We start from the raw sequence: 23635 nt of genomic DNA on the forward strand, positions 1-23635 counted from the left end.
GAGAGCTAAACTATCTGGCCTCTCTTCAGCCATGTGGGAGTATCTGTCCCTTACCTTTGTCCTTGATCTCCTGGTCCTGGAGAGCTCTCCTGGCTTTCCTTTTCAGACTCTGAACCCCCAGAAGCTTGGGTTTGTTTTGGAAGTTCTGTCTGGATGCCTTCAATACCACAAGTTACTGACCATCGTGGTGGATGCCTTCTATGCACGGGACGGCCAGCTCTGCCTGTGGTCTGACTACAGCCTCTTTGAGGGTGCGTGTATCCACCTATTCACATGTCCATAAGGCCCAGGCCCACTGCCCACTCCAGACAGGGACTTGAGAGGAAGCTAGCCATAGACCCTGGACAGGTTGACTTGAAAGAGGCCAACAAGCAGTCAAGCTTCAGGACACAGAAAGCGGCTTCCACCTTAGCTCTTTCTCTCACTTGATTCCTAGGTGCCCATAAGTGTATGGCCCAGGTTAGGTATATTTTCTCACTTCACAGATGGGGAAACCGGGATCTGGGGGTAGCAGACTTGGATCCTGCTGCCCCCTGCAAACTATGGACCCCTATCCACTTACCTGAAAGAGAATGCCCCTAAGGGCAGCTTGGGCCAGAATAGTCTATTCATGACCCTAATCCTGTCACCTGCAAAGAGACTAGGCCTATGCTAGTCATCCAGGGAGAGATTAAATATGAGAGCCACTTCTGACTACTGTCCACATTATAGAACACAGTGTCTGTGGTCAGTGGCTAGTGCTACCCACAGGGCAGAGAGGGATCTAGCCCAGGGACCTACTGTTGGCCTTGCTGATGGCCCAGGAAGGTAGAGAGGTAAGAGCTACAGCATACTGGTAGGCTGAGGCGGGTGGCTGGTGCCAGATGCGAAGCTGGGCTGACCCTAACTGCCTGGCTCAGCTGAAGGATGAGCAACCTCATGAGAGGCTCAGAGTGACTCAGCTCACGACATCACAAAACTGGAGATGACAGCACTTTAGCCAGACAGATCCTGGGGCTTCTGAGAATTGACCAAATGCAGTGTCGTGTCTGCGGAAGCTAAAAGCCCCGAGTGGCCAGTGTCCACGATCACTGAGCATGAAGTGGTAGTTGCCACATGGGCCTGTCCTTATGTGCCCTGACAGAATGAGTTGCCAGCAAGACTGAGCAGCTACAGAATTCTCCCAAGGTCACACACAGAGCCCCTCTGCAGGGCAGCTGGGCACTCCTCACACCACCTCTCTCCTCAGTGATCTGCTACCTGGCCACCTTCCAGATAGATGAGCTCGGCTTCCAGCTCTTCTGCAGCATCATCAAGTCCCAGCCTGTGGGTAAGATTTGCAAGGTGAGCCCCGCTCTCCCCACCACAGTACTGTGGTTGAGGCTGCCAGCCAGGAGAGACAAGAACCAGAGCCAGATGTGCATCTGATCAGGCCCACCACCTTTCATCCTCCAGCTAGATAAACCGGTGGGTTCATCTTTTCTCTGTTTAATACCAGCTGGCACCCCCTGTATAGGACAATGTTCTCCGTCTCTGGGAAGTCTGTCTGGTTGGTTTGTAGATGACAGGCTTTCCTACCTGCACATAAACATAAGTACCCTGTGACAGAGAAGCAATCAGAATTATCTGAAGCAAGAACTTCGTTTTTATGACCAAGAAGTCAAATCAATGGCATCTTTGGAGAGATGCTTTGGGACTGCACTGGCTAGTGCCACACTCAGCATGACCTGTACTTGGCTCAGGCTCTGATGCCTTGTGCTGGAATCCAAAATGACTACTGAGCAAACTTCCACCTTGCCTCCTACCTTAGTCCCGCAGTGCTGACTCACCAAATGCTTGTGGGTATAGACTACATACTGTTCTCAGGATATGCAATGACCGTTTGCAGTAATTTCTTACCCCAATAAGCCCATATAAAACAACCCAGTTATTAAAATTATAAACTATAAGGCTAGATTGGGCAGATCTATCACTATACTGACTTATTCCACAGCTATGAGACCCCTTGCTATTTGTAATTCCTCCCAGCCATGTGGTTCTGCTCCATATTGGCTTCTACCTCCTCTTCCTCCCTCCTCTCTCCTTCTGCCTCCCCTCTCCAAGACATCCAGTCCCACCTCTCCCTTCCACTGCCCAATCACAGGTTCCAGCCTTTATGTGACCAGTCAGAATAGGGAGAAGGGTCACATGAAATCACCTGGGTACATGATCCTCCCTCATTGGGGTAACCCCTCTTGACATCAGAATACAAACATCACCAGGGTCACCCACAATAGTGACCCCAGGCCAGTACCTGGTCACTGACCACCCTACAGAGCTCTGGAGACTCATGACAATAGCCCATAAAACCTTCATGTGAGCCAGGCCTTGTGGCCTGTAATCCTAGCTGCTTGGGAGGGCGAGAGAGGAGGGCTAGCCTGAATCACTGAGTCCAAGTTAAAAATGGAAAAAAAAAAAAAAGAGAAAGGCTGAAGTTAAAGCAACTCCTTAGCCTGTGTGAGGCCCAAAGAGAGAGAAAACTCGAGGGGCCAAAGCTACAGAGGTTGAATGGTGACCAGTCCCCTTGCCCACTCTATGATCCATGTCCTATTCCCCATTGGGTGATCCTGGTCCCATTAGGGTCCCTCTACCTGTTTCATTGATCTAGAAAGAAGCCAAGTGAAGATAGAGATCCAGCTGTTGGCAACAGTGTGGCCTGTCTTAAGTGCTGCTGCTGTGGTCAGGAGTGACATAGCTATAAGCTTCTCAGGCCTAGGTTGTTTGGAAGGCATTTTTTCAGACTGTGGTTTCCAGAGGATGTACTCCAAGACTGCAGGTGATAATACTAGAAGTTCTAGTACCCAGGAACCCCACACCCATGCACCAAACCTGCCAGAGGGTCAAAGCCCTTTCTTTCTTTTTTTATATAGAGTCTCATCATGTAGCTTGGCTGCTCTGGAACTCAATACATAAACAATGCTGGCCTCAAATTTATAGAGAGCCTCCTCCCTCTGCCTCCCAATTGCTGGGATTCAAGATATATGCCACAGTGGCAGCCAAAGATCTACTTTTATTATTTGTAATTGTATATATGTATCACTGTATAGATATGAGCACATTTGGGAGCCCTTGGAGTCTCCTGAGCAATGGTACCACTGGAGTTGGAGTTACAGGTCATTGTGAACTACTTGGTGTGGGTTCTGGGAACTGAACTCTGGTCTTCTGTAAAAGCGGTACATGCTCTTAACTAGTGCACCATCTCCTAGTCCTCCCAAATCAGAGGGCTTTCTTGGACCCCACTCTTGCAGGGTCTCTAATAGCACTGTACTACCACATCCCAGTGAGAAAGATGGCTTTGGCCCTGCTGAGATGCTGATGTGAGCATGTGGGGAGAAATGAGGGAATGGGAGGGGGGAGGCAGGATGTGCCCAAATTGGATTGGGGCAGCACAAAGGAGGTGGGGACCCCAAAGGCAGCTGGAGAGGCTAGTTTCACCTTCAGGGCCCAAAGCTGACAGCTGAGAGATTAGAAAAGGGTGATTGGACACTGGCCATGGGCAAGGGCCAAGAAGGTGGGAGAAGCCACAGAGATGTGAGGAGAGTGGGCAGGCTGCCAAGTAGGGAGCTGTAGAAAGCTCTAGAAGGAGACCTTGGGAGCCTCTGTGAAAAACAGTGTTACAGGCCACAAGGAAGCAAGAGGCTGGCAAGGATGAAGCTGGTGAGGACAGTGCTTACACTGGGAGGCAGAAGTGACCAAAGGCACTGAGTGGCCATAACCTTACTCAGCACTGTCCCTCAGTGGCCATACACTTCTGACGTCCTCCCCAAGCACTGGCTGCAAGGGTTGTGTCACTACAGAGTTATCCTGGGCTCTGACATGTGGTCCTTGGTCCTGCAAACAGACTAATGGCATAAACGTAACCCTACATTTTGGCTGTCCCTTCTGATTGCTTCTGGAAGGTCTGTATCAAAGAGTCTTCTGGAATCCTCTAAATTGGACAAGACCCTCTAGGCTAGGGTGTGTTTACAAATTCTTGGTTCCCTTTAAGAGCAGCTGCAGGAGATTCAAGCCTGGTTGTCCCTCAGTTAGGGGCTGAAGACCTGAGACTGTCCCAGACAGCAGGGCTACTTCATAGGACAGACCTTGCCCCTCCTGACCAGCTGACAGCTCTGTCCTGTATAAAGGCACCTTCCAGCTCCCTACAGCAGCTGACTCCGTTAAGAAGCTGGAAGGCACTGCCCCTGTGCCAAAGCTTCAGATTTGGGACCAGAAGCCGAGAAGCCACCAACAGAAGCTGGTAGCACTAGTAATCTCCTAGGACTGCTTCTGAGCCCTCTGAGGGCATCATAGCCCTCACACTGTGCAGCCCCTGACTAGGGATGCAGCCTCACTCCTGGTGCTAAGATCAGATACTCACTGTGAAAGATTGAGTGAAAACCCACCTTCCCAGGTCTGAGGGCTTTCCCCACCCTCCCCTTGCCATGCTATAGTGGCAGGGTTACAGGGCACAGGAAGTAGCACTCCCAGAATTGTAGATTCCCCTGTAATGGGGCAGGGCAGGTGGCAGGCAACCCACCATGACTCCCTGCAACATCTTTCTCAGGAGTGAGCAGAGGGCCTTCCAGGCCTAGAAGCTGGATGAACGTCCATCTGTAGTGGGCCATGACAACAGTATCAAGTCTGTTCTGGTTCCTGTGAGGGACTGGAGCAGCAGTGGGTGGTGGTAGAGCCGCCATTGAGCTGCTAAGGGTTTTCTGCCTCAGTTCCTCAGATTCTTCTTTAACCCCTTGAACCTGTGTTCATGGATCAGAGACGAGTGGAGCCTCATCTATGAAACGGCCCATGTGACAGAGAACTGGATTGACCCTCTGATGAGGTGGGTCGGCTGTGGCATTCGGGTCTTTGAAAATCATCTTATGTCCACTCCAGGTGCCTCAGAGTGTGGGAGGAAGGGGTCTCCTCATTCCTTTCTTGCTCACAGAAGCCCTGTGAAAGGCTAGATCACGCTCCAGGTTAGGGTGAGAGGTCAGAGATATAGTGAATCTACCTACCACAGCCTGTGGCAGGACACAGCAAGATGAAGTGGGGATCTCCCAGATTCCTGCCTTCTGAGAGGGCAAGGGGAGGAACAGCATTGTGTCTTCCTGGGGATAGGCAGATAGATAGGCAGGACCCAAGCAGATTGTTTATGTACTAGCTGTGTTTAGGAGGCTGTGCCCCTCCCCCCCCAAGTGGGGATCCTCAGAGCTCATCCTTCACCAAAGAGAATTGTCTTGTTCCAACTAATTTCCACTGTTAGCAGTTAGGACAAACTCCAAAAGGGGGGACAGCTGTGTGTTAATTCCACACTTACCACAGGCCCCCAGCCCTCTCTGGGACCAGTCCCATTCTAAGCCTAACACTGCTTCCCCATACCTACCCTAAAGTAGGAGGCCTGGTCCAGCCATGGCCTTATTTATGAGAGCCCTTTGCTGGTAGCTCATAGCAGCCTCACTCCCGCTGGGTTGTCCTGGTTCTGGGAATGAGGCAGAAAGTATTTCAAATCATGCATCCACTCTTGATGAGCCCCACATCTGTTAAGGAGGAAACACTGAACAGGCTAATGATGATAGGCTGGATCCACTCACGGTAAGGGGAGTAGAAGGGGGTTCATAGACCTCTGGACCACCTACTAAGACCCTTCTGAAACTCCTGCTCCATAGACCCAAGGACAGTTTGCTGTCCCTTAGCAGGATGTGGCCCTCACTCCACCCAACACACACAATTTCTTCCCCTGCCATCAGCAATGCAGCTCCAGAACACCCCTCTCCCATTTCCCAGCTTCTTTTCCCTGCTTCCAGCTCCCTCCATCAGCACCATATGCACTGTCCAGATTTGCTCCACACCCCGGTTCCTGCTCACTCTCAGAGATCACCACATCCCTGCAGTGGGGATGTTTCGGCCTCCTAGCTCCTCTGTCCTCATCTGTTCCACATCTGTGTAAAGGAAGACTTAATGCATATATGGAGGTGTGGTTGGACTGCACCCACAAGTTAGTTCATGAAAAAGTCACCTGTCCATTATCACCTCACCCTGAAAGGACAACCAATCACTTGTGGTCCTTCAATCCCAGGGGCCAGCTTCTTGGTGACCTGCTTAGGATGTAATTCTATAGCCTTCTCCACTTTTCCCTTCCAGATGGCAGCCAGAAGTCCAGGAGCTGATCAAACAACTGGAGGGAGTACCAACCGATCAAATTACTCCCTTGAAGACCAAGGCCAAAGTTACAGTGCCCAAGGAATTTAACCTGACTGTCCCAAGGCCCCGCGCCATTACAATGCCTGAGCCTGTCCCCACTATGCCCAAGCCAAGACCTGTGAGTTGGGCATTTATTTCTTCCTGCACCACCAGGATGTTAAGACTAGGAGAATAGGCTGTGAAGGTCATTGGGTGGCTGGGCTTCTCCAGGGCCAAGGGTGTATATTGTGATAATATTTTAAAATCAGCGGCACCCAATCTGTCTTGTGTTACGGAGCTGCCATGTTCCCAACTAGGCTAGGCCTGAGGCATGTTCTTGCTGCTGCCACGGCTCAGGCCACCAGCTCAGGCCGCCGGCTCAGGTGGCCAGAGACACTGGCCCTGCCACCCATGAGACACCAGCATGGGAGATGGCTCTGCCAATATTGCATGCTGTATCCACAAGGCTGGGCTGGTCCCAGACCATCCTGCCATCTACACAGTACCCGGTAGAAATGAGACTCTAATGCCTAGATTATCCAAAGGCTTTATAAGTTTGATAATGCTCAATAAACAATATGCCCACATAATTGGAAGTGTTAACCAATTAACTAACCTAGATATAAGTTGTTACCCAGGACTGCTCTCCGTACATGTGTGGTCATCCAAGGCTCCTACATCTCTGTTCCTCCCTAGCTCCTCCTCTTCCTTCTCCTCTTCCTCTCCTTACTCCCCCACCTTAGCTTCTCCTACAGGTGTACTAGACCAGACAGGAACATTCAGTAACCCACAATCTGCCTGCATCCTGCACACACAGAATAGGAAATTGGCTGAGGCCAGAACCCACTACATTCTGGACCCAAACAGGAGGTGCTAAGGGATACTGTCTGGCCATGGGTTCAGACCTGTCTGGATTGTGCTTACAGTTCACCATTAGCCATGGTGCCCACCCTCTACATAAGATAATACACTTGAAAGTCACACTATATATGCTTTTCAGGCCTGATGAGGAGTGCCAGCATGAGCTCCAGAAACGGCGAGCTCCTACTCAGGGAAGCTCATTTCTGCCTCCCCTGCTGAAAGCCTATCTCCTGTTTGTTTCTAAGTTAGCAGTCAGGTTGTTCTGAACTGCAAATAACAGAAAAGCGCAGCTCTAACTGGCCTAGACAATAGAGCACTAGTATTAAAGTAGAGATAGGCTTCAGGTATAGGTTGATCAGGGGTACAGCTCTATTTCTCTGTGACTGCCTGTACTCTAGTCTCCTCTGTAAGTGAATTTCATCTTTAGACTAACTTAGTCCTGTTGCGGCCCGTACTCTTTGGGCGCCACAATGTTGTGGCCTTTACTCTGCCTCAACGCTTTGGGGCTAAGTGCTCTGGTCAAGAGAGAGAGTGGGGCTGCAGGGGCGGGAGACGCAAAGAATGGAGACAAGACAGGGTGTGATCAAGTCTCTTTCCAAGTCTCCTTTATTGAGTCTCTCCTACTGAGTCTCTCTCATTAAGTCTCTTCTCTTGAAGGGAATTCTGAGGTATTTATATACACAAGCAGGAGAACACAGGTGAAAACATTTTACCACGTGCACCATACAGCTGAGGTCACTAAACAGCAAAACAAGCTATGTGGGATAAACAATATATTTATCAGAGTGTGCTTCAGCTGTTATAGGCTTTTGATAACCAAGTCTTTCATCAGGGTATATGGTTCCAGATGGCTGCAAAGTTGATCCAGCCGCTTTCTACTAAAGTCGGCTCCCAACATAGTCCCGTTTTCATTTTAAAGAAATTAATCCAGGCCTTGTGTCTACACTGTCCATTGTCCAGAATTGGAAAGAATATATATGGACAGGAACTATTCAGAAAAGTCTGATTGGTCCAGCTCAGGCCTCATGCCTGCTTGAACTGCTCACCATCTTTCTGGATGCCAAGTCCTGAGTAGGCTGTGGGTTTTCACAAGCACTGACATGGACCTCCTAGGTCAGTCTGACCCTTATAGGATGAAGGACTAGAGGGGTGTGAGGGGTGATACTGGAGGACCCACCTCTCACCCTGGCTATTTTTTAAGTCTTGCTGAACATCTCATTCCACGAGTATTTCATGAAGCCTCAGTTCTTCTGGGTCCTCACTCAGTTTTCTTATTCTTGACCCGTCTTTTCCCCATAGCTTCGGCTACTGTTTACAGTGTGTGGGTCTGCTCATCATCTGGCTCTGCGTCTATTTTATTTGTACCATATTCCCAACACAGGTGGTGAAGTCATGGCTTAGAGAGCGTGTTCGGTATAAATACTTGCAGGATGGATAGATGGATGAGTGAAGAGATAGCTAAATGGCTGTATGGGTAGTGGACAGATGATGAACAATCAGATGGATGGATAGGTAGATAGGTCACTGGGGCTTTGTTGCTAAGCAACTCCACAGTTACCTCATCTGCAGGGTCTCTGATATTTCTACTGCCAATTCCTCAAGAACCAGTTCTGCCAGCCACCCCTCTCTCTGTGTGTGTTTGTTCTGCTTGGCTGAGGGACAGTTCTGCTTGTCCCCTCACTATGGCATAGGTTCCCTGAGCTCACTTCTGTATTTGCAAAGTCTATAACCCACACCCTTCATGCTCTGACCCACAGCCAGGACTCCCTTTCCCCTCCTGAGTATGAGACAAAAATATGCACTGGCCCCAGGCCTTCCATGACCCAAGTCAGAGGCAGCCAGGAGAGGTCATGGTCCAGGAAGGAAGGGAAGGAGACAAGAGATGACACAACTGTGAGGAGCAGAATCAGGACACACAATCAGGTGGTCTGGAACTCACACAGCTCTTCCTGGCTGGCAGGAAGAAAGAAGCCAAGAAAACAGGCCCTTTGTAGAACATTTTGAAGCAGGTGGACAGGTGGGCAAGACTGGAGATGGCTATGGGTGTGAGGAACACAGCCACAGAGAAAGGGGCCTTAGTGTGGGCAATAAAAAGGCAGCACCAGGTCTCCAGTGAGGATCATTGAGTCTGGGGACAGGACAGTTGGAGGAAGATGAGGGCTTTAGGTTTGTAAGGAGTTGACTTGGCTGTATCTGTAAAACATGCAGAGAAGAAAGAAGGCAAGGATTGGGGGGCAGGATCAGGAGTCTCGGGCCCAAGGGTAACCAGGATGGCCCCTCACCTGCCCCTGATGGACACAGCTACTATAGGGACATTGAGAGTCTCCTAGGAGAGGACCAAACAAAGTCTTAAGGTCCCTTCACAGGCAGCTTACCTTTTTAAAAACCATGTATGACACTACTGACCCTCTGCTTACCCCTTCCATTCTAAGAGCTGGCTGCCTCCTCCTTTAACTACCCTAGCTATGTCTTCCATACTAATGGCATGCCCTCAGTGCCCTGGGCTTACAGCTCCCCCTGTCCACCCCATCCCAAACTTAACTCTAGACCCCATGCTTGCTGCTGATCTGACCCTCTCTACTATGGTCACTAAGCACAGACTTACCCCTCTGCCATTCCACCAGGTCCCTCAGAGTACCTATCAGGAGCCTAAGGAACAGAAGCTTCTTCAGATGATCAAGACATACAACCGCCGGACAGCTGAGGTGGCCATGTGGGACTCCTATCTCCCTACAGGCCTCCATCAGGCTGTTAAGAGTAGGGGGAGGGGAGAAGGTTGGGGACCTTAGACAGCACATACATTCTCCCATCAAAGCCCCACACACAATGGTCTGAGGACCCTGGGTTGCAGCTGGTAGGGGGAAGTACAGCATGCTGTCATGACAGGAGCTGCTGCTGAAAGCGAACATGGAAGAACTACGGTGTGCCATGCCCCGGTTGCAAAGGGATCCACAAGTACAGGTAATGCCCAGCCTCTTCATGGTAGTATTTTTCTCAGACTATAAAATTCTTCCTTCTGAGGCTGAGGATGTAGTTCTGTTGGTACAGTGTCTGCCTGGCATTTATGGAGCCTTGGGTCTGATCTTCAGCCTAGCATAAGCCCGGTGTGGTGGCAGAAGCCTATAACTCTAGCATAGAAGTAGAAACAGAAGGGTCAGTAGATCAGTCATCTTTGCGGTGATGCCTCATGTGCCACAGCACTCTTGTGGAGATTAGAGAACAGCTTACATGAATGGATGCTCTACTACCCTATGGGTCCTAGGGATTGAATTCACCCTGGGGCTCAGCATCAGTGCCTTACCCACTGATCCATCTCCTCAAGCCCACACAGAAAGACAAGAAAGCCCAGGTGTGGTGGTGTATACCTTTAATTCCAAGAGGCAGGAATGCTCCACAACTTTTTGAGTTTGGGGCCAGCCTGGTCTACATAGTGAGTTTCTGTCTTAAAAATAAAAATAAAATAAAGGTGACCAGGGACCAATACAAAGAAGAGTTGTCCTCCAGAGAAACTCACTTTGGAGCTGGATCATCTAGAGCAGCTAACCTACACAGGATCTATCATCTGCGTAGTGTCTGGGCTATGTGCCCCAGTCAGCAGCATGCTTGGGGTTATGATTGGCTGCTCTTAAAGACTAGTCTTCCACACTGGAACTTAAGGTCTCCCCAACTTTTATCAAGGGACAACAGAAGGCATGGGGCAGTCATTCAGCCCAAAAAAAAGGGTATGTGGGCAGCAAAAACTCAGCCCTGAGGGATAACCGAGAAAAAGGATACTGAATTCCAAGGAGGCTAGCCATCCTAACTAGGGACTACTGTACCTAGGTCTAGCTCACCCTTTCCTTTCCGTGTTCCTGCCCAGGAAGTCCAACACCCTAGCAAGGCTTAGAGTGCAATGGAAGACGAAATGATATCCTGAGGGGACAGGGTAGGCACATGTGCATGGGGAGCTTGAGTGGGGACAGAGGGGAGGAGTAGGTGACCTTTCCAGAAGTTCTGGGAAGGCCCAGATGCCAGGCTACCTCTGCCTGATTTGCAGGACGAGAAGAAGCAGCTGTGGCATCAGTCTGTACCCCGAATACATAGGACCCCAAATCTGACCTTCTACAAGGTGAGAAGGTCTCCTGGTCCATCAGGCCTCATCTTGAGCCTTCCTACCTGCCTTACCCTGGCAAGGCTCTGAGAGTGGGAGGTAGAAGACGGAGAACCCCCATGGGCAGCTTCACCCTTGAAGCAGAGAGAAATACCTAGGTGGGGGACATGCTGGAAGGGCTTGAGAGCTGACAGCAAGATACTTGCTTCTGAGCCACCTACCATTCTCTCTCCCCTCTGCACAGCCTAACAACCTCCCGGTCAAGCTGAACACAGCCACCATCCTTCGAGAAGGGGCCTTATACCAACGGCAGGTGGAAAAGGAGCTGCAGAGGTGAGGGGCAGATGGAGTTTTCTAATTATTTCCCTTCCACCCTCAAGAGTGTTGCCCTCGCCGGGCAGTGGTGGCGCACGCTTTTAATCCCAGTACTTGGGAGGTAGAGGCAGGCGGATTTCTGAGTTCGAGGCCAGCCTGGTCTACAGAGTTCCAGGACAGCCAGGGCTACACAGAGAAACCCTGTCTCGAAAAAACAAAAGAAAAAAGAAAAAGAAAGAAAAAGAGTGTTGCCCTCAAGAGAAACTCCTCGTGTAAGAGCCTGTCATGAGGCTGCTTGACAGAGAGGAGGGAGCAGTTCTGATAATGCTGAGGTATATGTAAGCAAGGCGAGGGCATGGCATGGTGGTCCTTTTGTTTGTTTGCTTGCTTGCTTTGGTTTTTTGAGACAGGGTCTCTCTGTATAACCCAGGCTGTCCTGGAACTCACTCTGTAGACCAGGCTGGCCTTGAACTCAGAGATCCACCTGCCTCTGCCTCCAAAAGTGCTAGGATTAAAGGTGTGTACCATCACCGCTTGGCTGGTGATCCACATGTTAATCTTAGCTCTCCAGAGGCTGAAACAGGAGGATGGAGATTTCTAGGCTAGCTTGGGCTGCAGCAAGAGATTGTCTCAAAATAAACAAGCAAAACCAAAACCACCTTAGTTTTCCCCAAGCTCTCAGTAACACATTTCTCCCAAGTCGGCAAAGTTTCGAGTGGACAGCAGCTCAGTAGCCTCAGAGACAGCACCAAACCTCTTGGGGTTTGAGGCTGCATCCCTAGCACCTCTCCCTGAAGGTAATAATTACAGCTCCCAGCTGGCTCCTTCCTCACCTCTGGGTTATGAATCAGGGTTCCAAGTCCCCTCCTGGGTTTTGATTAGCTTTCTAAAACAGCTCACAGAACTCAGGCTCACATTTACATAAATTTATTAGTTATTGTAAAAGCTATTATGGCTGATGCTGATGAGGGATGCATAGAGCCTATAGGAGAAGATATAGGGAGGTGCCTTGCTACGCTACCCAGTGTTGCCACCCTCCAAGATCCTTGATCCTGCTGAGCTGTCTAAGAGCTCACGTGAATCTTGGCATTTGTATTTTGTGGAAATCTCAGAGGTAGATGTGGTTGATTACAATGTTGGCCAAGGGGAATCAGCTCCGCTGTCATTCCCTCTGCACTCAGATCATGGTTTGTCTGGGCCTGTTGGGAGCCGCGTGAGCGTGTCAGCATTAGCTATTACAAGATGGCGCAGGCATCCTGTCTTCCCACTAGTAAACAACTGACTGCGCAGGTGCAAAAGGCAAAAAGCGCGCCAAAGTCACTGCCCATCCTGGGGCGTATTATGGGTAATGAGTGAACAGCCAATCAGAAGTGAACACATCACTCTAGGGTACATATAGCAGTGCCTTTCCCGGGCTTTGGGTCTTTCCGCTTCTGCTTATACAAGAAGTAAAGCCTTGCTGTAGTAACCACCCGAACACTGCCTCACGTGTCTTTTTCGCGGGCGAAGGGGACATGGAGGGGCTCGGAACATAGGCCTTTCTGGTAGCATGTCCCATCCAAAGCTACCTAGGGGTGGCCAGCTAGCAGTTACACAGACAACCATATCTGACAGCTTCATGGTTCACCCCCCATCTTTGAACCCAAATCCCTTACAGGAAAAGGGTCTGAGACCTAGAAGATTTTGCCTATAACAGTTGTCCTATTAGAACTGTTCTCTGGTTCTGTCATGAAAGTCTCCCAGGACTTTCAGGCTTCTGTTAGGCCAGTTCCAGAAGCAGGAGTGGCTCAGCTCACACAGCCGCTCCATCTAGAGGGAGGTGAATCTCCAGTAGGTCATTGCCATTTCTTGCTCTGAGCCTCTCATGATAGTGAAGCAGCATTGAACTGTTCTTGTTCTGTAACACATCAGTTCATCCCATCACCTACCTGGGTCTTTCCATGGAATCTTGGAATCAGGCACTGTGCTGGTGTTAGACCACAGCCAGGTATTCTAGAATAAGTGGCTTTTCCTTGGTCCATCCTCATTTATACAGAACAAGGAACTCCAAATTTTCCAGAGTAAGTGAGCACACAGCCTAATCCTACTGTTTATCTCATGTTTTCACTCAACACCACCCATCTCAAACCAGGATATATGATATCTCCTCAGCAGCCAGCAAGCATGCTACAGCAATGAGCAGCAGCTGGGTATCTTCTAATTCATTCCTGCTGGGTCACCTTCTACCTAGAGGTGATGTTAGATATCTTAAGTCAAGGGCTCTGTCCTCCAGACCGTCCACCTCAAAACAACAATTGTAATCCTTAAATGGACTTCGTTGTTGTTTATTTTGTTCTTGCTCCTTGGACCCCACCCACGAGTATCCTTTCATGTCTACAAATTGGGCTGTGGTAGGGAGCTCAGGTGGCTAACTGGAAAGATGAGAGAACAAGCAAGTGTGGATAGGGTTGGTAAGTAGACAGACAGACAGACAGACAGAGAGACAGACCGGGAGACAGACCAAGAACAGCCAGAGAAGTGGATGAAGGGATGGCAAGGAGATGACTGGTGGGTGGGTGTGTGCACAAGAGAGATTGGGAGATGGATGTCAGTAGGTGGTGCTTGGGGGTGAGTGATATAGCTGAATGTTCTTTGAGGTAGTCCATTCCTGAGAAGGACCAGCAGCCTCCTAGTGGTCCTAATCACAGGAGGAAACCTAGCTGCCGCTCTGTTCTTCTTTCCCCAGAGTTGATAAACTTGTGGATGGGGCTGGGGACTTCTCTGAGTTCCTTGAGTGGCAGAAGAAGATGCAGGCAAAGGACCTGGAGGAGCAACTGGCTGCAGGCGAGTGCCGGCGGCTGCAGGGGAAGCTGAGCCACGAGGAGGCCATCTTGGCCCGGCAGAACCTCATGCAGGAAAATAAGCAGAAGGCTGACCGACAGAAGGAGGAGGTAATGTACCCTGTGACTTCTGAGAGTCATGAGCTATGGCCAGCAGAGAAATCATGCACCTATGCTATGTCTGGCTACAGCCTGGCAGCAGCAGTGACCCAGGCATCACCTGCTAAGACCTACAGAGAGACATGGTTGTTTTTTTTTTTGTTTTGTTTTGTTTTTTGTCCCTACCTCAACAGCCAGGGGTCCATAAGAGTATTGTGTTAACTGGGCTGAGTGGTACTTGTACTTGTGCGAAGGGGCCACCCAGGGTCAATGGTTTCAGCTTTGTCTCTTTGGATATGTCCCACTGAGAACCAGAGCTCAAAGGCTGCACTTGGAGGTCATTCACACTACTCCTTTGAGTAGACTCACTTGTTTATATTTGTATTCAACTTTAGAACTTGCCTTCTTGTTCTTAATTTGCTTTGTTTTGCTTTGTTTGGTACTAGGACAGAGCTTTGTGCATTAGAAGGACATGCTTGGCCACAAAGTTAAACCCTCAGCAGAATATTTCTCTTTTGAAAGTTTTAAGACTACAAATTTCATTCCACTAGAGACATAGTTCAGCAACAGAGTACTTATCTGCCATAAGCCAAGTCCTAGGTTTAGTTCCTGTTACTGTAAAGAAAAAGAAAAGTACAAATAAATGGAAAAAAAGACATAGACTCAGTTTAGCACTTGTGAGGGTCAGACAGGAGGTTCAAATGCAGACTGGAGAGTACACACACACACACACACACATACACGCACGCACACACATTGATTTCATGCTTAACAGTTATAGAACTTTTAAAAGCAATTTCTTTTTGCTAAGTGAGTTATTGTGATACTTTGCATATTTCGAGGACTTGATCTATTTCACTTTGCCATCAAATTTAGAAATATATAATTCTATAAAATTCCTACAGTTGGGTATGGTGGCACACACCTTTAATCCCAGCACTCAGGAGGTAGAGACAAGTGGATCTCTGTGAATTTGAGGCCATCCTGGTCTTCATAATGAATTGCAGGCCAGCCTGGGATACATATTGAGACCCTGTTTATGTTAGTCAGGGTTCTCTAAAGGAACAGAACTGATAGAATGTCTGTCTGTCTGTCTTTCTGTCTGCCTGCCTATCTATCTATCTATCTATAAGGGAATTTATTATATCTATCTATCTATCTAGATATCTATCTATCTATCTATCTATCTATCTATAAGGGAATTTATTATAATGGTTTTCAGGCTGCGATCCAGCTAGTCCAACCATGGCTGTCTACCAACAGAAAGACCAAGAATCCAGTAGCTGTTCAGTTCATGAGTCTGTGTGTCTTAGCTGGTCTTGAGTATATGCTGGAATCCCAAAGAAGTAGGCTCTAGCATGAGGCATATTTTCCATTTTTGGCTTTTAACTTTTTTTTTTTGTTTGTTTTGTTTTGGTTTGTTTTTTTGAGACAGGGTTTCTCTGTAGACCAGGCTGGCCTCGAACTCAGAAATCTGCCTACCTCTGCCTCCCAAGTGCTGCTTTTAAAGGTGTGTGCCACCACTGCCCAGCGTTTTTTAGCTTCTTTATAGCATATTTGGAATGAGTTTCCTGTAGATTTGTGTTTTGTGTTTTTAATCTTGTTTTCCAATCTATTAATTAGTATGCACAGGCCAAGATAATATAATTATTTCGGTAGAGCTTGCCTGCCATTATTTGGCTACTATGCACAGTGTGTGTGTAAAGGTCAGGGAATAACTCCAGAGTTGGTTGTCTCCTACTGTCTTGTGGGATGCTGACATCTGAGATTGGATCATCAGGTCTGTATATAGCACCTCACCCACTAAGCCATCTCAGCAGACTATTTCTCCTGTTTTCTGTTTTCTTTTTCTTACCTTCCTATGGATTACTGAAGGCTTTTTCAGAATCCCATCTTATTAATAATGTTTATAGCTATGTTAAATCTCTTGTTGGCTATTTGTACATGTGTGTTATGTGTATGGTGTGTGTGTGACTTATTTACACTTGCTAATATGCGTTTGTGTACCTGTGAATACAGGTGCCTGTGTGTACACATGCATGTAGAGGTCTGAGGTCAACGTTGAGTATCCTTTCCTCAATCACTTTTATTTTTTTTTTAATTTTCACTTCTCTATAATTGTTTCAGGCAAGGGGATGTGCCCCAGCAGGCATGTGAAGGTCAGAAGACATGTTTGTGGAGTCAGTTCTCTCCATCTAACTTTATGTGACCTCAGGTAGCTAGGCCTTTACCCACTATGCCACTTGATGGGCCGTCCACCTTCATTTTCTAGGACAAGGTTTCTGCCTGAACCCAAGAGTCATCAGTTTGGTCAGGCTGTTTTGTAACCATGGCTTTTCTATGATCACCCAGCTCCCAAATAACGTGTGTGTGTGTGTGTGTGTGTGTGTGTGTGTGTGTGTGTGTGTGTAGCTAGCCTAGGCCTTAATCTAGGCTTATTTCCCACGGCCTAAAACACAATTATTCCATTTATTCTAAGTTCTGCCACATGGCTGGTTACCTCTCCTCAGTTCCATAACATCCAACTTTCTCTGCGTCTCAGTGGCTAGTCTTCCCACATCTGACTTCTTCCCAGAGTTCCTTTGTCTATCCAGAAGTGTCCCACCTTATTACAGGCCATAGGCTTTTTTAATCAATCATAAGGTACCCTAGGCAATCAAGGAAGGACAGAGACACATCTTTACACCACTCCAATACTGGTTGGCGAATAAATTTCAGTGCACAGACCAACTTGACAGAAAATTAGCAAATGAACAGAACTCAATAGTACTGACACTCAGCCAAAAGAGATGGACTTCATAGACCCCACCAAGATCCCACGATCTTCTCAAGTGCCCACCATATACAGAACACACAGCAAGACAACATCATAGACAAAAACCAACAGCTCAACAAGGGACATAGTGCTAAGAAGCCTGGTAGTCCCAGCACTCAGGAGGCCAAGCCAGTCACTTCTCATTGGGGTTACTATGTAGCCCTGCCCGGCCTGGAACTTTCTATTTAGACCAAGCTGGCTTCAAACTCACATAGAGCCATTTACCTCTACCTCCCAATTGCTAGGATTAAAGACCTGTGTCACCACACCTAGCTTTTTAAAACTGTTGTTCAAAATATCGTATATTTGCATATTAGCCAGTTTTCTATTACTATAACAAAATACCTAGATAATTAACTTTAAAAGAAAAAAATGACTTAAATGTTTGCAGTTTGTAGTACATGGTTTATTGACTCCATTCTTTAGGGTCTGTAGTGGTGCATGGGATAGAAGCTCGTGACATAACTAAAGGAAGTAAAAGATGAAGAGGAGAGGTCTGTGTCCCACTACCCCTTTCAAGGTTATGTCCCCTGACCTAACTTTTCTCATTATGCCAGCTCCTAACAGTGCATGGGCTGGGGGCCAAGCCTTAACTTATGGGCCAGTTACTAGACATTTAAGACTGATTTTGGTGTTTTGGTTTCAAGGCTAACGTCCACCACAGTGAGGAAGCCAACTCCATCATAGCAGGAGTAGGAGGAAGCAGAAAGCTTGGGCCACACCAATTGGCTGCTGTCTTTAGGGCCTGCCTACAGTGAGCTGCTTCTGCTAGCTAGGTCACAGTCTTAAAGACTCTAAAACTTCCCAAAACAGTGTCAACAAATATTCAGACACAAGTGGGGGGGGGTGGCATTTCAGACTGTAAACAACACTACTGAGAATTTGTTTTTCCATGCTAAAATTTCTATTTGGTTTTTCATGCATTTTCTATTTGTTAAGCATTTTTGTTTTGATTTTGTTTTCTTTTGCTCAGACTGTTTTATCTCAAGCAAACCCTAACATCTGTCACCTTATTGTTGAAATCTATTCACCATCTCCTTGTTTATTTTAAGACTGCACTGGGTTTCAGTGTGATAAGTGGCATTTTACTGAAACCTGGGCATTTGGAGGCATGATATAATGAGACCGTGGATCATATTTAAACCTTCCATTTTGTCTGGCTCCCCCATACCACTCTGGCAGGGCAGGAAAGGCACCTCTGTGTTTCAACAGGTAGGTGTCAAAATCCAGGTTCCCTAGGTGGCCTCTACTAGCTCTTTGTGTGGAGGAGGGAGGGGATGTCATTCCTGCTAAGGCCAGGGTTCTAGTTATGTTTTCATATGTATCTTCTTAACTGTGGACAAAGAGCAGCTGAGAAGAAGCTAATGGTGGAAAAAGCAATATTGGAAAAGAAATAGCAACCAGGTCCCACCCACCTGGGCTTTTCCATTTTTTTAAATGCAATGGAGGAAGGTTGGGCCTTGGTGACTAGTGCTCTTCCCTCAGCAGTTCAACAGTCACCTCTCCCTTTACAGTAGCTGGCTCTACTGCCCCAACTCCTATATCACCACATCTGACAAGTAACTCAAAAGAGGCCTGTCATCAAGAGTGGCTGCTACATCTCTCTTTCTGGGCACTGAGTCAGAGTGTCTGCTGTGTCTGTGTCTTCCTGGCCACAGGCAGGAAGCTTTACAGGCTCTCCAGGCTTGGTAACAACCTAACAAGGTCTCTCCTGTCACCCAGAGGTTTTATGAGTAAGTGGCCACAGGTAGAACACAAGGTGAGAGTGAGGGTGACAGCTAGCCAACCCTGAGGATTGTGAGCAAGCCCTGAACCTTGGCAACATAACTGTCTTCACAGTCAGGTCACAGGTGGCTGCCATCCCAGACCCAGAACTGTGGCCATCAGTGTCTGTGGGTGAATGCCCTGCTAGCCAAACAATGTATACCCAGGGGTCTTGCTGTTAGTTCTGAGCATGCCCAGTACACACATTCATTCCTGTGGCTAAAATGTTTGCCTAATGATAAGCCACATTAGATGAATATTTGAAAATAAAATTGAATTTGATTTTTCTTGTGCACTGTACTGATTTTGTTTTGTTTTTTACAGTGCTAGCATGCGGTAATCAGCTATAGCTTTTTGTTCTGCGCAAGGTCCCCTTCCTCCCACCTGGCCACAGTACCCTTTGGCTTAGCTCTGATCTATCTGCACTGCTCCAGAGCCTTCAGAAGCCTCTTTTATATTGAGAGATAAGATGCTTGGGCCTATCTTGGTATTTTATGCTTACAACCCAGTTATTAATGCATACCTGCAACTTTCACCTCACAGGAGGCTGAGGCAGGACGGTTAGGACCTTGAGATTAGCTTGGAATACACAAGGAGACATTGTCTTTAAAAATGACCTGAATCATTCTCCAACAAGCCCCTATGCCTCACCATGGGGGTCAGTATTGAGTGCCAGCTCTGGTTTCATCCACAGTGACCAATATTAGGAACTATATCAACAAGTGTGGAAAAGATGTATTTAAAATTGTGGGTATAACAGTGATCTTTTTGTTTGTTTGTCTTTTGAGACAGGGTCTCTGTAACTCTGGCCATCCTGGAACTCACTCTTATAAACCAGGCTGGCCTCAAACTCAGAGATCTACCTGCCTCTGCCTCCCATTAAAGGCATGTGCCACCATGCCCAGCAACAGTAATCTTTTTAGTGTGTGTGTGTGTGTGTGTGTGTGTGTGTGTGTGTGTGTATGTATGTATGGATGGATAGATTTGTTCATACTGGTATTTGAATCTAGGTCCCTGAGCATGATAGGTAAGTACGACAGTGTTATTTTTAATTTAGTTTTAACACTGACTTGATGATTCCTGGCTATATTTTCTTCTCTTAACTGAATATATCCCCATTTTAAAAGAATTTGATGAGCCATGCAAATAATAAGCTATACTGAATAAAGCCCACTTTGTAACCCCTCAACACTTTTTAACCAATGCAGGGTAGCCGCACAGGTCTCAACACTGAATTCATTAGTGAGAAACATTTCACATGATGGCCACCAAGGGGATCTTTTTACCAAACTCTTCATTTTTCCACTTGGCTACAGTCATACAAAAGCCACTGATCATGTTCTGTGGTTTTGTTTTGTCCAGCATAGGGAATTAAGTCCGGGGCCTTCTCCATGTCAGACAAGGACTTTATCACTGAGCTGTACCACAGTTCTGTGTTAGGTTTGAAGTTTTCCTATGGTGCTTGGTGCTTCCTTGAAGAACACCCTTCATTTGGATCTGTCCTGTTGTGGGGAGGAGATCTGTGGGGGAACTCAAGAGCTGGACCAATGATACGTTCATTGCCTCTTGCCTTTCACCAATACCAGGCAGAACCCAAGCCTGAGGTTTCCACCAGAGGAGACAGCCAGGTGTTTAACCCTAGACTCAGCCAGCTCGCTGCTTCGCCACCCACTTTCCTGGCAATGCCAGTCTTTCTGTGGATCTGACATATGTGTTTCACCCCAGCTTAAGCACCTCATCTTCCTCCATCTAGTCCCTTTGCTTTGCTGACTCTCAGTACTGTGCTGATACCTATACTGTCACTGATGGTGACCCCCATTCTTGAGCCTTTGTCCAAGCTATTCATGTGCCCAGTACAGCTGAGGAAGTAGCCTGGCAAACAACAGCAAAAACATTTTAAAGACAAAATTAAACTGAAGCTTGGGGAGGCCTAAAGGTTGCCTTAGGTCACATGAAAATTCTCTGTATCTGTTATTAGGGTCCCAGGCCAGGGCAGACCTGACTTAGAGAGTTACAACAGACTGTTTAGACATTAGACCTGCTGTTTGGAGTCCAACATGAATGCAGGCAAAATGAAGTTGATCTCAGTTTAAAATGATGACCAGAGGCTTCTTGGTTGCTGTGTCAATGGTCTACATGTTGTAAAAGCTGGTCCTGAAGAGGTGGCTCAGTGGTTAAGAACACTGGCTGCTCTTCCAGAGGACCCATGTTTGATTCCTAGCACCACATGGTGAGACCACTATATATAATATAAATATAATAATATAAATGACTATTCTGATAGCAACTTTCTCTGCGTGTGGTTTGGCTTTTGTTATTGTTGCTGTTACTAATTTTGTTTGTTTGTTTGTTTGTTTGTTTGTTTGAGACAAGGTTTCTCTGTGTAGCCCTGGCTGTCCTGGAACTCACTCTGTAGACTAAGCTGGCCTTGAACTCACAGAGATCCACCTGCCTCAGCATCCTCAAGTGCTGGGACTAAAGGCATGGGCCACCACAGCCCTGCTATACAGCCACTTTCTTATTCCTTATATTTCCATGTAAGCATTTCTCCAATGTAGTTATATTTCAAAAGTGGGGCAGAGGGTTTAAATCAGTGACAGGGCATGAGGAAGCCCTGAGTTCCACTCTTCAGGATGGAAAATAACTGTCCAGCCAGGCCAGGATGGGACACACATGTGATTCAGCACTCTTGCGTAGAACTAGAAAGATCAGGGCCTCAAGGTCATCCCTTGGACAACCAAGGCAATGGAGGCTACATGAGGCTGTCTCAAAACACAGCAACCTCCTACCACCACCCCCTCCTCTGGTTCTGGAGATCAAACCCAGGTACTTGCACATCTTAACCATGTGCTTCTTACCGGACCCTCCCTACTAGGTTCCCCCTATTGTGAGCATCTTTCTTTACCAGGTTCTAGAGGTGCTACAAGAAAATAGTGGAAACTCAATCCCAGGACAACCCTGGGAAGAAGGAAGGAGGACACGAGGTGGAACTTCCCCCAGTAGGCCAAACTTCAAAAGGGAATAGATTCTCCAGGGGCTGATGGCTCTGGGATGAACTCAGGGCAGGGCTGACTGGGTGGCCCCTCTAACTTCTGGTGTAGGCTGGGACAGGATTAAAGGGGAGACCCAGTCCAGTCCTCACTGTTTTGGGTCCTCTGTCTGAGCAGACAGCTGAGCTAATGCTGCAGTGTGCTGAGAGACGCCTCCAAGAGGAGAAAGCCATGAAAGAGCTGGTGGAGCAGGTCACAGAGGCACAGAAGAATGTCAAGATAGTCCAGACGAAGCTTGTGAAGGGCCGGCAGCAGATAGGTACTGCAGGGAGTCAGGGACCATGAGGCCTTCCCCATCCCCTTACATCCTTTGTAATTATAAACAAGCTAGTCCATTCGGTGCGTGGTGGTGCCCCTGAAGGGTGGGCTAGGACTGAATAGGAGTCAAGGCCTGAGGAAGACACACCTCAGAGACAGCCCCTGTCCAATGTCCGCTAGACCATTCACTGTCCTCATCAGCACCCCACTTTGTTCCCAAGTTCAGGAGGTGATAGAGGAGAGCCGGGAGTTACTACAGCGTAGCACAAAGGAAGCCAAAGAGGAGCAGAAGAGACGCTGTGAGCTCATCGCTCAGCTTCGTGCGCTGGAGACACAGCCCACACGCAAGGGGAAGCTGGTGGACCTTACCCAGGTAAGACTGTGGCCCTTGGAGGTCTCAACATCAGGGTACCTCTTTGTGTGGTATAGCACATTCCCATCAAGGCCAAAGGTTGGTCTTGTTCTACCCATAATCCCCTAGCCACTTGGGTATCAAGTGTGGTGGTTGAATTCAGCTGTGGGTGAGTTCCACTTATGGGATGTGCTACAGCAAGACAGGAGGTGAGTTTCTTCTGTAACCTTTCCACTAACCTTGAATATGGTACCAACTATAGTCCAAAGAAACAATTCAACCCTAATCTAAACTAGTGATCCAATGTGTTTATTTGGGCTGCATATAGGAGCATGGGGAAGAGTTAATTATGGAGGCACAGATGTCTCAAAGGTGAGCTTAACAAAATGTTCACCCCAGTATGAGGGACATCTCCGAAAAGCCGCACCCCAGGTGCTGTTCCCTGTACAGTCTGCAGGCAGTTCAGCCTGCTGTTGTGTGAAAGCCTTTTTCCTGAGGAAACGCAACACTCATCTACTTACCACAGAAAGGGAACCCTGGACAGACCAAGGTAATGAAATCCAACCTGGTGAACCAATGGATATTTATTGGGGTTCCTAGCAACAGTATGACAACAGTATGTACAAGGGGTTACTTACAGGCACCAAGAGGGCTCAGATGCATTATGTCACTGAAAAGCCTACCCCAACACAGATGACAGTTCATGAAAGCTGCATTCTAAGAGTTCTCTGCACAATTTGCAGGCAACCTGACAGGTTAACAGGCCTGAGAATCTCCTCTAACAGCCCTACTGCTCAGAGTCACCTCCTCAGCAGCTGTTCACTCATTTTATAAAGCAGGGACTGGATGCTTCCCTTTAGAGGAAATTGCTATACAGCACTTGCCCAAGAATTTTCTCTTTCCAGCAAGCATCTTTGCTATACAACCACAGCCCACTCCCCAGGCCTTGCGAATCCTGTAACTTTCTAAGCCTCCTGAGCCTTGTAAGTTTCCTTTTCTTCTGAACACAGTCCTTGGAGCCTGCCTTTTTTTTTTTTT

At 47.8% G+C, this 23635-nt stretch overlaps 2 protein-coding genes across 7 annotated transcripts in view; one reads left to right on the top strand and one right to left on the bottom strand.

Moving 5' to 3' along the window:
* Nucleotides 1-23635, bottom strand: part of Zfyve28 (zinc finger FYVE-type containing 28) — a 128950-nt gene that overhangs the window by 93571 nt on the left and 11744 nt on the right. The window lies entirely within an intron of this gene.
* Cfap99 (cilia and flagella associated protein 99) overlaps nt 1-23635 on the top strand; it is a 43624-nt gene that overhangs the window by 13015 nt on the left and 6974 nt on the right. For 3 of the 6 annotated variants that reach the window (XM_076938313.1, XM_076938314.1, XM_034509236.2), the window contains 11 exons: nt 107-251; nt 1229-1323; nt 4722-4834; nt 6136-6313; nt 9660-9740; nt 9922-9996; nt 11072-11143; nt 11370-11458; nt 14166-14370; nt 22105-22246; nt 22467-22618. In XM_076938313.1, coding sequence (XP_076794428.1) covers nt 107-251; nt 1229-1323; nt 4722-4834; nt 6136-6313; nt 9660-9740; nt 9922-9996; nt 11072-11143; nt 11370-11458; nt 14166-14370; nt 22105-22246; nt 22467-22618 — 1347 coding nt within the window. Of the gene's footprint in view, nt 1-106; nt 252-1228; nt 1324-4721; nt 4835-6135; nt 6314-9659; nt 9741-9921; nt 9997-11071; nt 11144-11369; nt 11459-14165; nt 14371-22104; nt 22247-22466; nt 22619-23635 lie in introns of those variants that run through there. The other 3 variants (XM_076938316.1, XM_076938318.1, XM_076938317.1) reach the window with 3 other exon arrangements.

This window comes from Arvicanthis niloticus, chromosome 7, assembly GCF_011762505.2.
Source record: "Arvicanthis niloticus isolate mArvNil1 chromosome 7, mArvNil1.pat.X, whole genome shotgun sequence".
Lineage (NCBI taxonomy): Eukaryota > Metazoa > Chordata > Mammalia > Rodentia > Muridae > Arvicanthis > Arvicanthis niloticus.